This window comes from Myotis davidii, unplaced genomic scaffold (assembly GCF_000327345.1).
Source record: "Myotis davidii unplaced genomic scaffold, ASM32734v1 scaffold341, whole genome shotgun sequence".
NCBI lineage: Eukaryota > Metazoa > Chordata > Mammalia > Chiroptera > Vespertilionidae > Myotis > Myotis davidii.
Window position 1 is genome coordinate 563,990 of NW_006291021.1, and position 13,949 is coordinate 577,938.

General features: G+C 47.5%; 1 protein-coding gene and 1 long non-coding RNA gene across 12 annotated transcripts in view; one reads left to right on the plus strand and one right to left on the minus strand.

Annotated features, from left to right (window-relative positions):
• Positions 1 to 6: 6 nt before the first annotated feature.
• On the minus strand, positions 7 to 3,940 carry LOC107183159. Its single transcript, XR_001513930.1, has 3 exons — positions 3,797 to 3,940; positions 987 to 1,185; positions 7 to 603 (listed from the first exon to the last, which is right to left on the minus strand). It is a non-coding gene; the product is annotated as an uncharacterized LOC107183159 (long non-coding RNA).
• A 75-nt stretch (positions 3,941 to 4,015) lies between these two features.
• Positions 4,016 to 13,949, plus strand: part of RANBP3 (RAN binding protein 3) — a 71,389-nt gene continuing 61,455 nt past the window's right edge. For 9 of the 11 annotated variants that reach the window (XM_006764236.2, XM_015564286.1, XM_006764238.2 and 6 more), the window contains exon 1: positions 4,140 to 4,240. In XM_006764236.2, the coding sequence (XP_006764299.1) occupies positions 4,219 to 4,240 (22 nt within the window). In that variant the 5' untranslated portion in view covers positions 4,140 to 4,218. Of the gene's footprint in view, positions 4,241 to 13,949 lie in introns of all 11 variants that reach the window. The other 2 variants (XM_015564287.1, XM_015564291.1) reach the window with 2 other exon arrangements.

Below are 13,949 nucleotides of genomic sequence, written 5' to 3' on the forward strand. Positions count from 1 at the left end.
TGCACGCTCCACCAGGATCTCAAGCTCCCCTCCCGGGCATGTGCCGTAACTGGGAATCGAACAGGCAACCTTTTGGTACACAGGACAACGTCCAACCAGCTGAACCACACCGCTAGGACAAAAGTTAAAAAATATTTTAATTACAAATAAAATAGAGTAAGGTAAGTATTTCCATACCATATTTAACTGCTGCACCCAGCTTAGGTCAGGGGTTGCCCTCTGTGTCAGTGTCAGCCACATTGGACATCCTACTGTGAGAAACTCACAGACTGAGGGAAGACAGGGAACGGCGCTGAGCCGGAGAGGCAACACGATGCCTCCCCTCTGTCCCCACCTGACTCTCAGCTCCCCGACGGAGGGAACTGTATCTGATTCATCTCTGGGTCTTGACCTCAGTGTGCGGCTGGGCACAAGGCAGATACTTTTTCACATGGCTGGCTCCCTGCCCACGATGGGAAAACAAGAACTGAATTACAGTTGTGAAGACTTTTACCTGGAGCCCAACTATAAAAGCCATTTTCCATCTTGGCTGTGGATAAGGAAGTTCACAGTTCTCAGAGCTCAGCCGGGCTCAGGGGTACCTCGGACTTGTCTCCTAGTAAGCTAAGGAGGAAGCAGGCAGCAGAGAGGCTGATCAGCAGTTTAAGGTAAACAATCTGGATCCCTCCACTTCCCACTTCCAAGCCTTGTATTAGGAAAAACTACAAATTTCTCGCTCGCGGCCCTGCCTAACCGCATTTCCTCACTCTCTCCTGGCCCACACAGCTCCTCGCTGCTCCTCCAGCTCACCAACCTGGTTCCTGCCTCAGACCTTTGCACTCACTGTTCTGTCTAGAATGCTTCTCCTACAGATCTACTAAAATGTCACTCCTCAGAGGCTACTTCCCTGACCAACCAATCTAAAGTATCCCTTCTGTCACTTTGTCACAATATGCTATTTTATTTTCTTTGTAGCACTAGTCACTATCTCAAATGATTTTGCTTACCTGCCTATTGTCAGTCTCCCCACCGAAGAACGCAAAGTTCCGGGAAGGCAAGGTCTGTCTTGTTCATCTTGGACCCCAACATGTAAAGCAGTGTCTGATGCATAGTAGGTCTGGCGGATATATATTGCTGCATAACAAATATCCCCCAAATTCAGTGGCTTATAACAGCAACCAACATTTAATTTATCTTCCATGGTTTCTGAAGGTGAGAAACAGCCAGGCATAGGCGGGGCAGCTCTCTCTCAGGGGGTTTATGGTCTCTGTGTTTCAGCTTCCTTACAGCATGGCTGCCTCGGGGCAGTTGGGCTGCTTACATGATGGCTGAAGACTTTTAAGAGCAAGTGTTCCAGCAAAGCAGGCAGAAGTTACCTCCCCTCACTCTGTCATGACCTAGCCTTGTAAGTTCCCTGGTGTCATTTCTACTATACTCTGTTGATGGACTAGCAACAAGCTCATCCCCATGAAAGGGAAGGGGACAGAGACTTCGCACTTGATGGGAAGAAGGTCAAATAACTTGGGGCCATATTTTAAAACCACCAGAGTAGGTGATGAACAAATATTTGTTTAATAAATAAATATTGACAAAGTTAATTTCTTAGAGGAGACCAAATAAAGATATCAAAAGAAAGCCTGCAGGGCATGATGTTGGCAGCCACGGGCACTGTGATGAAAATTGTGTAACCAGTGGAAATTCAGTTGGCCTATCAGGCTGATAGGTTTAGCATCTCTCAATGTGCCTTGGAAAACCACAACTGGATTATATTTACCAAGTAATGACGTGTTTCTGGGAGTTTCCCAAAGTGTGGGATGAATGTAGAGTATGAAATGACTTTAGGAGACATCTAGACATGGCATTAAATGACACCAAATCACATGGATCATAGTTATCCCATTTTCAGTTATCTGTCACGCCTTCTCACCATGTCAAGGAGAAAGTTCAGGTAAGTGATAATATGCCTTTAATCACCCTCTAATATGTTGCTAATCTCTTTAGAAAAGGCAGGCTCAGCACCTTGGCAGGCAACAGTAGCCACCCCAAATTTCAAAACCTCAATTTTCATGTTTATTTTTTTTAATATTTTTTAAATAGTTTGTATTGATTTTTTTTTTAAGAGAGAGGGAAAGGGAGAGGGGGAAACATCCGTCTGCCGCCTCCTGCAAGCCCCCTACTGGGGATCAAGCCCACAACCAGGGCATTTGCCCTGACTGGGAATCCAACCTGTGACCTTTCCATGCATGGGACAGCACTCAACCGAGCCACACCAGCCAGGGCCCTGTTTATTTTTACAATCACCTCCTATTCATGGCTGGCAGTTTTCTATTTTAAATGATATACAGTATCTATTTAACATAACTTTAAACCAATAAAAAGGCAGGGAAAGAATTCATTAAAGGTCACAGGGTTCAGAGATATGGCAAAGGCCAAGAAGGGATTATATGTAATGACATATAATGAATACTAGAGGCCCAGTCGTGCACGGGTAGGGTCCCTAGGCCTGGCTCTCAATCAGGGCCAATTGGAGCCTTCTGGCTGCTGGCCAGGGCCTCCCTTCCTCAGATGCCAGTTGCCAACTGGGGTCTTCCTTCGTTCCATGCCGCCCCCTGGTGGTCAGCGCACGTCATAGAGAGCAATCAAACTCCCAGTCGAACTCTCGCCCAAGAGGACAATTTGCATATTAGGCTTTTATTATATAGGATATTGCTATTTTAAAATAAAACTGTTTATGGACACTCCAATTTAAATTTCATACAATTTTCACATGTTCTAAGATATTACTCCTCTTCTGGCTTTTTCCAGCAATTAAAAATGTAACACCATTCTTAGCTCACAAGCTAGAGACCTCCTCCTTTAGAGCCCCCTGGAGAAGGAGCGAAACTGGGATTCAAACCTAAATAAGTCATAGGACACAAAGTAACAAGAAGAGGGATCAACAAATGCAAAGATCCTGAGGCTGAAAGGAGTCTAGTGTGCTTCAAGGATGGAAAGACCCCTGTGGCTGAACTGCAATAAGTAAGGGGGAACCTGGGAGAAAAGCCCATGGGCCTTTGTAAGTCTGAATAAGAGGTTTAGAGTCGATTCCAAGTTCAGCAAAAGCCCTTTAAAAACATTAAAAAAAGATGTGCCCTTGATCCAATTTATATTTTTAAAAGATTCCTGCTCATGTTGCTGTGTGCAGAACAAAGCTGGAGCTCCAGAAGAATGAAAGGAAGGAGAGCAAAGAGAGAGGACGCTGTCTAGTCTTCCAGGAGAAAGAGGAGGATGGTCTGGCCTGGGGTGCTGACAGCCAAGCTGATGAGAACAGGTGGGTCTGGGCTAGGCTTTGGTGAGGCAGAACCCACAGAGTGTTCTGAGAGATTCATAGCAGGTGAATCTAGAATGAGTCCCATTCTAGATTCTTACATCAGCCTGTGGGGTTGATCAGCCCATTTACAGATGAAACTCCAGGCCTGGTCTGTGCCAGGGCGCTGTTCCATTCATGAAATCAGGTATGGCCATCCTGGAGCTCCCATTCTATTGGCCTAGAGAGATCAAGTCCCTTGCGCGGGGTCCCCCAGCCAACACCTGTGTCCCCCACGGATACCCCCACCTTTGGCCAGTTATTTTTAACCTCTGATTTCTGCTTGCTCGCCCCAACCACTCCCCATGTCCCCAAGAAAGCATTTGCCCAATGTACTTGCCCCTTAAAAGGGGAAACTGAAGCCTGAAGTGACAGGGAGCCAAAAACCCCTAGCAGGCCACCCCCTCTGGCCTTTGACCTGTGCGTGTAGAAAGCCCCCCTGCCACGGTCCGCAGACTCCCCAGGATTTACCTAGAAGGTTTCCATCGCGGCGCTCTGGAAGGCTCACTCTCCCACCACTGGGATCCCCGGAAAACAAGCAGTAAACTGGGGCGACTAGAACCAGCGCCAGCCGCGCTCCCGTACTGAACGTGTATATTTCCCCCTTGCCCGGGATGCTCGCGTGGGGCACTGCGCGTGCGCCCTGCCCTGACCACGCCCCCTCGATCGGCGGGAAAAGGAGGCGGGGGCGGTTAGTGGGCAGGCATGTGCTCCGAACAGGGCCTGCCGGTGACAGCAATACAGAGCTCCACTCCGCGCCGGGCTCGGCGCGCAGGCGCGAGCTGCCCTCGCTCGGAGTCGGCCTGGGAAGTGCGCACGCGCGAGAGTTTCTGGCAGAAAGCAGGCGAGCGGCGGCCAGCGCGGAGCCTTGTGGGAGGGCTTGAGGAAGTAAAATGGCGGACCTGGCGAACGAAGGTAGGGGAGGCGCCGTCGAGGTCCAGCTGGCGGCCAGCGAACGGGCGGGGGAAGGTCCAAAGGCCACAGGCCCGAGGGGTGAGCACCCCGGAGTGCGGGGGGCCTTTCTGCTTCCAGATAGTGGCGCAGTGGGTCCCGCAGCCGTCCCTCATCGCGTCCCCTCAGGCCGGGCTCACCGGCTCGGCGTGGATCGGGAAGGCCGCTGGGGCCGCGGCCCTGACGCCCTTCCGCCTCGCGGACCCGGCCGAGGGCTGATAGGCATGGGAGGCGCGGCCTCATCGCCTTGGCCTCGGTTGTAAATAGATCTCTGGGCCTGGTGGTGGTTCCAGCGCGCCACACTCCCTCCCCGCCCCCTCATTCTCCGGCACCCGGCCTCCCTCCCACCCCCTTCCCGGGCCTCGCTGTCTGACCGGCCCACCCACTAATCCCGTGGGGTTCTCATCCTCCGCGGGCCTTCCCCATTCAGAGGACGGAGGACGCCGGGTCTGTTTGCACCTCCCGCCGCGAACTCGGCCCCCAGTTCCCGCCAGTTCCCCAGATCCTTCGTGGCGACCTAAGAGTCGCACCTAGTCTGCCAGCATTTAGGCCGGGCCGCAGGATGTGGGTCCTGAAAGTCCTGGCTCCTCTTTGGCCCTTTTTTGCTGCAGTTCCAGAGAGAGAGAGAGACTGTGATCCTCTCCCCTGTTGAGCGCTGACATCCCACCTGAAGGTTTATGACAAGGTTACAGGGCCGAATCCCTAGAGAAAACACTTCATAAGCCGATGTCTGCTCACATCAACAGTGGTGGTGATACCGCTGTAGCTTCGGGACTTCCTAGGCCTATTTTTAGCTCCCCCCTGTTCTAGGTGCACAGCTACAAGCGACCTATCTCCCTGCCTGGCCCTGATCCCCAATGCCATGCTCCCAGCTATTGGAGGGTGTCCTGAGGTTTCCATAGTGAACTGCATGAATGCATGAATTGATAAGTGCTCACCCTGGTGGAGCATTTGTGATGGTACCAGGTAATGTTCAATGTCTTGATCACCCTGTGTTTTCTCCGGTAATACAAAAGCTCTATGAGGTAGGTACTGTAGCCCTGTGCTCCTGGTAAAGAAACAGAGTAGTTATTTGTACAAAGCAGGTTACACAGCCAGGAAGGAGCAGGGATGTGAATCAATGAGGTCTGGCTTCAGAACCACCCCCTACCGTGGTCATTTTATGGCACATCCCTTTTATAAGATAAAGGAGCCTATAGAGCATTCATAAGATTTAAAGTTAGTAGAGGGACTGGACAAATTGGAATCAATATGACTTACTTTATATATTTACATCTTCGCCTCATTCAGTTTCTTGACCTCAAAACTCATCTATCCAATATCATTCACCATTTCTATTTGAGTGTCTAATAGGCATATCAAACAAAATCCCTATCTTTTCTCTAAGAACCTGTCCATGCCATCGTCTTTCCCCCATGGTAGTAAATGGCAAGTCCATTCTTTGAATCAGGCCACAAACCTTGAAGTCACCTTGACTCCTCTCTCTCTCTTACTTGCCACAGTAAATCCTGTCTCTTCTACCTTAAAAGTATTTTAGAGGATGACCACTTACCACCAACACTGTTGCCCCTTGGGTTTTCCTTCTACCCTTACTGCTTAACCCAGAAGCCATAGTGGCCCCCTGATACCTCCCTGTCCTCTCCCACCACTCTCTCCCTGATTCTGGCTTTCTCAGTGTCCCTTGAATAATCCATTAGCTCCCTCCATTATGCCTTTGGACCTGCTGCTTCCTCTTCCTAAATCACTCTTCCCCATATATTCCCATGGCCCACTCCCTTACCTCTGTCAGAATTTTACTCAAGGATTACTTTATTATTGAGACTTTCTCTGGCCACCTGTGTTAAATTGTATCCACATTCCCTGTCCCCTTTACCCTGCTTAATTTTACCCACAGCACTTAATCACCATCTGGCATGCTAGGTTTACTTGTTTGTTCAACTACGCTTCTACTGGAATATAAGCTCCATGAGGGCAAGGCTTTTTGTCTGTCATTATTACTGATGGAGTCACAACATCTAGAACAGTGCCTGGCAGAGTAGGTATCCAAGAAATGTTTGTCCGATGAATGAATGAATGAATGAATTCAGTGAGGACCTTCATTGGGAGATATCTTTTAGCATAAAGAGGAAATTATAGATTCCTGTTTCCCAAGGATACCATTTCTGACATATACCTGACACATCAGCTGTCAATTATAAATTACTACATAGTTGGATGGATAAGTGTAAAATAGAGAAATGGAATGTTTTTGCGTAATGAATGCCGCACTCACCTAGTACTTTGCCTCTGGCATAGATGTCCTCAGGAAATCAACTTTCAGGGCTTTTTATGCCTCACATATTCCTGCCATCCTTTAATTAGTCATTATGTGTTTCTTGACTCCATTTCTGGATTTGGCTTGGATGTTAAACTTATCGCTGTAAACTAAGACTCCCTTGCCTATGCATTTTGAAGCCTTAAGGACTGCCCCCATCAATGTGCTTTTCCTCTTGCTATTTAAGCTCCACATGCTCTCTTGGATTCTGTCTTTCTAGACAGGGATCCTAAGCTGATCCATTCTCACACCCTCTGTCTCTCTTCTGTGGGCCATTGCCACCTCTGTGAGTCTGAGCATTGGCTAGCCACCCGGTCTGGGCATCAGGATTGCCTAGGGAATTTTTTGTTTTGGGGTTTTTTTTAAATATATATTTTATTGATTTTTTACAGAGAAGAAGGGAGGGGCATAGTTAGAAACATCGATCAGCTGCCTCCTGCACACCCCCTACTGGGGATGTGTCTGCAACCAAGGTACATGCCCTTGACTGGAATCGAACCCGGGACCCTTCAGTCCACAGGCCGATGCTCTATCCACTGAGCCAAACCAGTCTAGGTGCTTAGGGAGCTTTTTTAAAACCAGAAATGCTCAGTCCCCCACACCACACCTATTCTGATTCTGTGAGGTGTGGGGTGGGCCCTGGGCATCTATACAGTTAGAAAGCAGCCAGGGTTGAGAAACCACAGGCTTGAGTGGGACATGATAGGAGTACTGCTTATCTACAAAGAAATGTTTCCAGTGCTTTACCCATCACTATGGCCCTTGTTGCCATAGTGATCTCTTCAGGGATGCTTGACAACAGCTCCCAGAGCCCTTTCTTGATATTCCTGTAGTCTGTGACTTGTCCAGTTGTGTTTTGGGATATTCTCTTCTTCCTGGCATTTTGCTATTGATACATCCCAAACTCTAATCATCCTAACTCTGAAGTTATTCTGCATTGTAGACTAACATCAGGCTTTGATGGCAGTATGTTGATTCTGGTAAAGTTAACGAAGAATAGGGAGAGGGGAGCAGAGTGTATTTGAGTTATAGGAAATCTTGGGTTCTAGATCCTGCATTACCATATACATTACTACATATATTTGAATTCTTACTGACTTGTGGGCATGCATGGTAGAAAACTGAGATGTGGTATAAAGCAGGGTTCTCAACTTTGGCCCCATTGACATTTTGGGTTGGATGATTTTTTGTAGTAGAGGCTTCCCTATACCTTGTAGAATGTTTAGCATCATAGTGGCATCCCTGATTCTACCCACAGATATCAGTAGCACACACCCTCCCCTGAATCCCTGCCTCAGGGGTCGTGACAACCAAAAATGTCTTCAGACACTGCAAAATGTCCCAGGGTGGGCGGTGAGTGAACCATCAGCAGTTGAAACCCACAGTTGTTCTCAACCTTCCTAATGCCGCGACCCTTTAATACAGTTCCTCATGTTGTGGTGACTCCCCAACCAAAAAATTATTTTCGTTGCTACTTCATAACTGTAATTTTGCTGCTGGATGTATTTTCATTGTTCGCAACCCCAGGTTGAGAACCGCTGCCTAGAATAAGTGATGGTGAGGCACAGGCTGTGCCCTATATATTGGATTTTATGTTTTGACTCTGCCTTTGTATTCTCTGAGTGCCTTTAGGCAAATTCTTAACCCTTTTGAGCCTCGGTTTCCTCACCAGTAAAATGGGAATGGTCATAACTATCTCATGGTTGCTGGTAGTATTCATTAAATTAATGCATATAAATTATTTAGCACCTTTCTCAGCACGCAGTAATAAACAGTCAGTAAATGGTAGCTATTTTTACTGCAGTGGGCTCATGTTGTAGACATATTTAGCTTAAGTGCTCAGCAAAGAGAGAGGGAAAAAAAAGAGAGATGAATCTGAGTAGTGCAGATGAATCTACCCGACTGAATGATATGACCCTGGGGTCAGCCCATGGTGGAAGCCAGCAGGAGCTGGTCCTCCTGTTTTCTGCCTTGCCTTTCATTGCTTGATCTTCTAGCATTGGGTTCTCAGCCTCAGCACTGTGGACATCCGGAACCAGATCATTCTTCGTTGTGGGGCTATCCTGTGCATTGTAGGGTATCGATTGGCTTCCCAGGCCTTGATCCACTATACGCCAGTAGTACCCTTCCCCAGTTGTGATAACCAAAAATGTTTCCAGACATTGGCCAATGTCCCCTGGTGGGATGGCACAATTACTCCCATTTGAGAACCAGTGATCTAGCCTGATCAGCTATCAGTCTAGAGATTTTCAAGGTTGGTTTGGCTTTTCTCAGTTCTTTTTATCTTACTTGTTGACTTAAAACCTAAACCCTGAGAGGATGAGTTGCAACTGAATTTTTATTAATGAGCCAGAACTCATTTGGACTCATCAATTCACTTAATTCTCACCATCCCCTTCCCCTGCCCTAAATTTTTAGGCTAAGTGATAAACATTTAAAAATTTTTCATTAAGTTGTGATAAACTTTAACTCTGGGATTTGCCCTCAGGTCAGAGCATGCACGTTTGGCTCTCGGGTGCCCCTCATGTCTGTAGCGTTGGGGCCTGGTGTTAGTAAGAGGTGTCATGCTACCTCAAAGGCTGCAAAATCATTGGGTGTTAGAGCTAGTTGGGATGTGGTTTGTGCTTATAGTCAAGGGAGTTGGAGTGAATGGAGGCAATAGGAATTTGGTAAGATTAGAATGGAGTTTGCAGAAGGGACACTGTTTGGGGTTGCCGATGGGGGCATTTTAGGTGCCAGTTGAATTCTGGGTCTAGTAAGTGAGTTCAGGCAGAGGATAGGCTGGAGTAGAATGGGAGATGAGGACCACTCAGGGAACAGTGGGGTGCACTTGGAGGATCTCCAGTACATTAGAAAGGCAGATGGCCAAGGTGGCTACTATTGACTTGACCAAGTCTTGGTAGCTCTCCATGGTACTTTAAGCAGTCAAGAGGCAGATGGGTTTGCAATTACATCATTATCTACTCAGGACCTAGTGGTAGTGTGGGCAGCAAGTTTCTTCACTTTATTTGAACAGGATTTCTTTTTCCCACCCATGTGCAGTACCACTCCTGTGGTCTCATGGACTCCTGTGTGGAGTGATTGTACATTACTACTAGGTAGCAAACTGTATAGCACAGGGCCTCAGAATAAAGCCCTGCATGTCCACAACTTGCTTGGTTGTTGGCATGCTGTGCTGTTGCATAGTACTTGCTTGAATCTTAACCCTGATTGTCCATCCCACTTGTTTATTGTTTAAGGAGGTTTTGAGGAAAATAAAAACTGATGCCCGTGCTGTACCGTCATTGCTGCATTGGTCCAGGGCATCGTAGTTTTAAAAGGCTCCACAGATGTCTTATGACATGAAGCCAGGGTTGAAAACCACAGGCAGAAGTTACAAGATTGCTTCAAGGGTAAGCAGACATGTTTAATTTGGCACATTTAGGTTTTTCTTTGTTTTAATTAGGAGCCAAAACTTAAGAATTCTGAGGTTTCTAGGGGGAAAAATAACCCAAGTTTCTGATTTTTAATGAAAAATAAGAACCAGGCTCCGCCTGCATACCTGCATAGTATGATTTGCCTGGTCTGAGGAGCAGCTGCTGCCCTTGAGATATACTGGCCCAGACACCACAATCCTCACTGAGTTGTTTGGGGCCTGGCCCATTTCCTCCTTTTCTGGTGCCTGCCCAACCTGGGTTGGCTTTTTGTTTCAACCCTTTTGTACCCCTCTTAGACACAGTGTTCTTTCTACTAAGGGTACTCTTTAATCTCAGCAGAAAGCTCTGACTGTCTGCAATTAATTTGGGATTCAGTGTCCTCCAATGCTAATATTCAGAAAGCAGTATATGGCAATGGTTCTCCAAGATGGTCCAGAAGCCCCTGGAAGTGCCCAAGACCTTTCAAGTACCTTGGGCAAGTTGTTTGACTTCAGTTCCTGCATCTTTGCAGTGGGAACAATGCAAATTAAGTCTGAGGATAGTTGTGTGAGAGAGAACATATATCAGGTCATTGACTCACTGGGTTTTGCAGGTACTATCAGTTACGACTGGCTGCTACTCTTCTGATTGGGTGCCTGGATAGAGAAAAAGTTCCTTTGGGGTTATAGCTGTGTCCTCATCATTTCTGACATTAGGGTTAGTAGGGGCCATCCTGTGCATTGTAGCATGTTTAGCAGTATCCCTCCCTACATTTTACCCACATGATGCCATGGGTACCAACCTACCCCAATCATTACAAGGAGAAATATCTCCAGACAAGGAAAAATGTCTCAGATGTCCCCTCAAGGACAAAATCACCCCCATGTGAGACCCCCTGGGTTAGGGAATTCCATTGACACCCCCATACCCAAAACTATGTTCTATAATCATCTGGTTTACTAAATTCCTAATCCTGCACACATTTAAATACACAAACTGCCCAGCTGGTGTGTCTCAGTGTTTGAGCGTCATCCTATGAACCAGGAGATCACGGTTCAATTCCAGATCAGGGCACATGCCTGGGTTGTGGACTTGATCCCCAGTGGGAGCCGTGCAGGACGCAGCCAATAGGATGATTCTCATCGTTGATGTTTCTATCTCTCTCCCTCTCTGAAATAAATACACAAACTGAGTGCGGAGGAAAAAAGGAGGTAACTTACAGAAGCTGGGGGTCACCCTGTTTGTATTGTCTGACACACCGGGAACTTACTCTGGTGTATAATGTGAGTTAGCGAGCTAAAGCAGTCTTTTTCCAAATAATTAATTTAGAACCAGGAGATCTGGTTCAACCTCAGAACAGTTGATATTTGGGTTTGAATCAATCTTTGTGATTGGGGGACTGTCCTATGCACCCTAGGATATTGATCAATATCCCTGGTCTCCATTTAGTAGATGTCATTAGCAGCTTCTCCCCATTGTGATAACCAAAACTGTCTCCAGACATTGTCTATTGTTCCTAGGGGGAACAATCTCACCCCCAGTGAGAACTACTGGGTTATAAGATTAAATAAAACTATCCAGGAATAAATTATTTGCCAACTAGAGTTTAGGCTCACCCTCCTGACCTTCCTTTTTCACTGTGGTCTTTTGGCATCATGGACTTCATATCCCTGTTAATGAGGAGGAACAGTGCTTTCCATGACCTTTCAGGTCCAAGGTGAGGACCTGACAGAATGTCAGAGTTGGAAAGGACCTTCAGAGATGCTCCAGGTCCAAGCCATTCATTTCATGAGAGCTGAAGCGGGGAGAGTTGGCTGGTAACAACATGCCTACTGCCAGCCATTGAGTCAATTGGTCATCCTTTCTAGTGGATCAGTACCATCAACTTAATGGGAATTTGTTCTTCTCCCAAAAACTGACTTGTGAGGCACTACATTTGCTCTCACTCTCCCAAAGAAAATTTGAAATTGCAGAGATAGTAGTTACTTCATGCACATGTTTAGAAGGTAGGCCTTGTTTCTGCAGTAAGTTTAAAATACCTTGGCTAAATTAAACTCGCCTAGGTTTGCCACACAGAGTCTCCAGAATTTGTTGACCCAGAATCAATGCCTGCCCTGCATCTGTAACAACAGGGTAGGAGAGGGGAAAACAGTTCTTGAGTGTTTGGCTTTCTCCAATGAGCAAGAGCTCAGGGGATCTAAGGGTCCAGGGTCTGGGTTATTCATCATTACCATTTGGGAGATTCGGGAACACCCTGCTTGTGGAGTCTTCTTGTCAGCGGAGCAAGAGTTATTACAGCTGCCAGCAAGACATGCCTTCATAGCCTCATTTACAGTCATCTCCATCCCCACACCTAAGAGACCAACAGGCTCTGTCTTCAAAATATTCAACTCCACCCACTTTGCCCTGTCTCCAAGGCCACAAGACTAGCCTGAGCCACCATTGTCACTGCCATTTCTCACCTGGATGACTCCTGGAGGCACCTCACTGGTCCCCTTGCATCTACTCCTGCCTCCCTGAGATCTCACCTCCCAAGATGATCTTCCCCTACATTTTACGTACAAAACTTTTCTTACACACATGAGAGGTAGAATCACATAAGGACTACTGCCAGGGTGGATCTTTTAAAAATATAAACCAGGCCCTGGCCAGGAGGTTCAGTTGAAGCATCATCCCGTGCACCAAAAGGTTGCAGGTTCAATTCCCAGTCAGGGCACAGGCCTGGGTTATGGGTTCCATCCCTGGTCGGGTTGCATATGGAGGCAACTGATTGATTTAAAATACCTTGGCTAAACTAAACTCTCCCAGGTTTACCACACAGAGTCTCCAGAATTTGTTGACCCAGAATCAATGCCTGCACTGCATCTGTAACAACAGGGTAGGAGAGGGGAAAACAGTTTTTAGTGTTTCAATGTGTTTCTCACATCAGTGTTTCTCTCTAAACTCAATAAACGTATCCTCGGGTAAAGATCATTCATATACATATATAGGTGTGTATACCATATATGTGTGTGTGTGTGTGTGTGTATTATATATATATCCTATATAATAAAGAGCTAATATGCTAATGGTCATGATGCCCTCACGCTGTAACAACGGTTCATCAGGAGGCTACATGCACGACAGGGCGGAGCCGCCGCGTTGCTCCAGAGATGGGGCAGAAGCAGGGAGGTGCCCAGAGGAGGCAGAACCATCCCATGGCAGGGTGGGCGGGGGTGAGAGCCCATGGCGCCCCCCTCACCAGTCCTTCGCCACCCACCACTCACACTCAGCGTGCCCGCTGCCCATCTGCCAGGGGAAGGAGCGCAGCGCACGTTCCGCCAGGAAGCAGTGCTTGAAACTCGGCAGCAGACGGGAGGCTTCTATGCTCTCCTCCATCACCGTGACGAGGCAGAGCCTCCACATTGCTTCAGAGGTGGGGTGGAAGCGGGGAGGCGCCCAGAGGAGTCAGGACCAGCCCAAGGCGACTCACAGGACCGAGGGCGGGGCCAGGCACGCTCAAGCTCTGTGTGGAGAGGTTAGGGCAGCCGTGGGCAAACTACGGCCTGCGGGCAGGATCCGCCCGTTTGAAATGAATAAAACTAAAAAAAAAAAAAAAAGACCGTACCCTTTTATGTAATGATGTTTACTTTGAATTTATATTAGTTCACACAAACACTCTATCCATGCTTTTGTTCCGGCCCTCCGGTCCAGTTTAAGAACCCATTGTGGCCCTCGAGTCAAAAAGTTTGCCCACCCCTGGGTTAGGGTGTCAAGGTGGGGTGGTGGGTGGTGGGTGGGGCTGCGCAATTTTGTGTGCCAGGTCACGTGTGTGTGTATCAGTCGTTACGGCGTGAGTGTATTAGCTCTTTATTATATAGGATACACACACACACACACTAGAGGCCCAGTGCACGAAATTTGTTCACTGTCAGGGGGTGGGTCCCCTCAGCCCAGATTGTGAGAGGGCACAATTCAGGCCGAG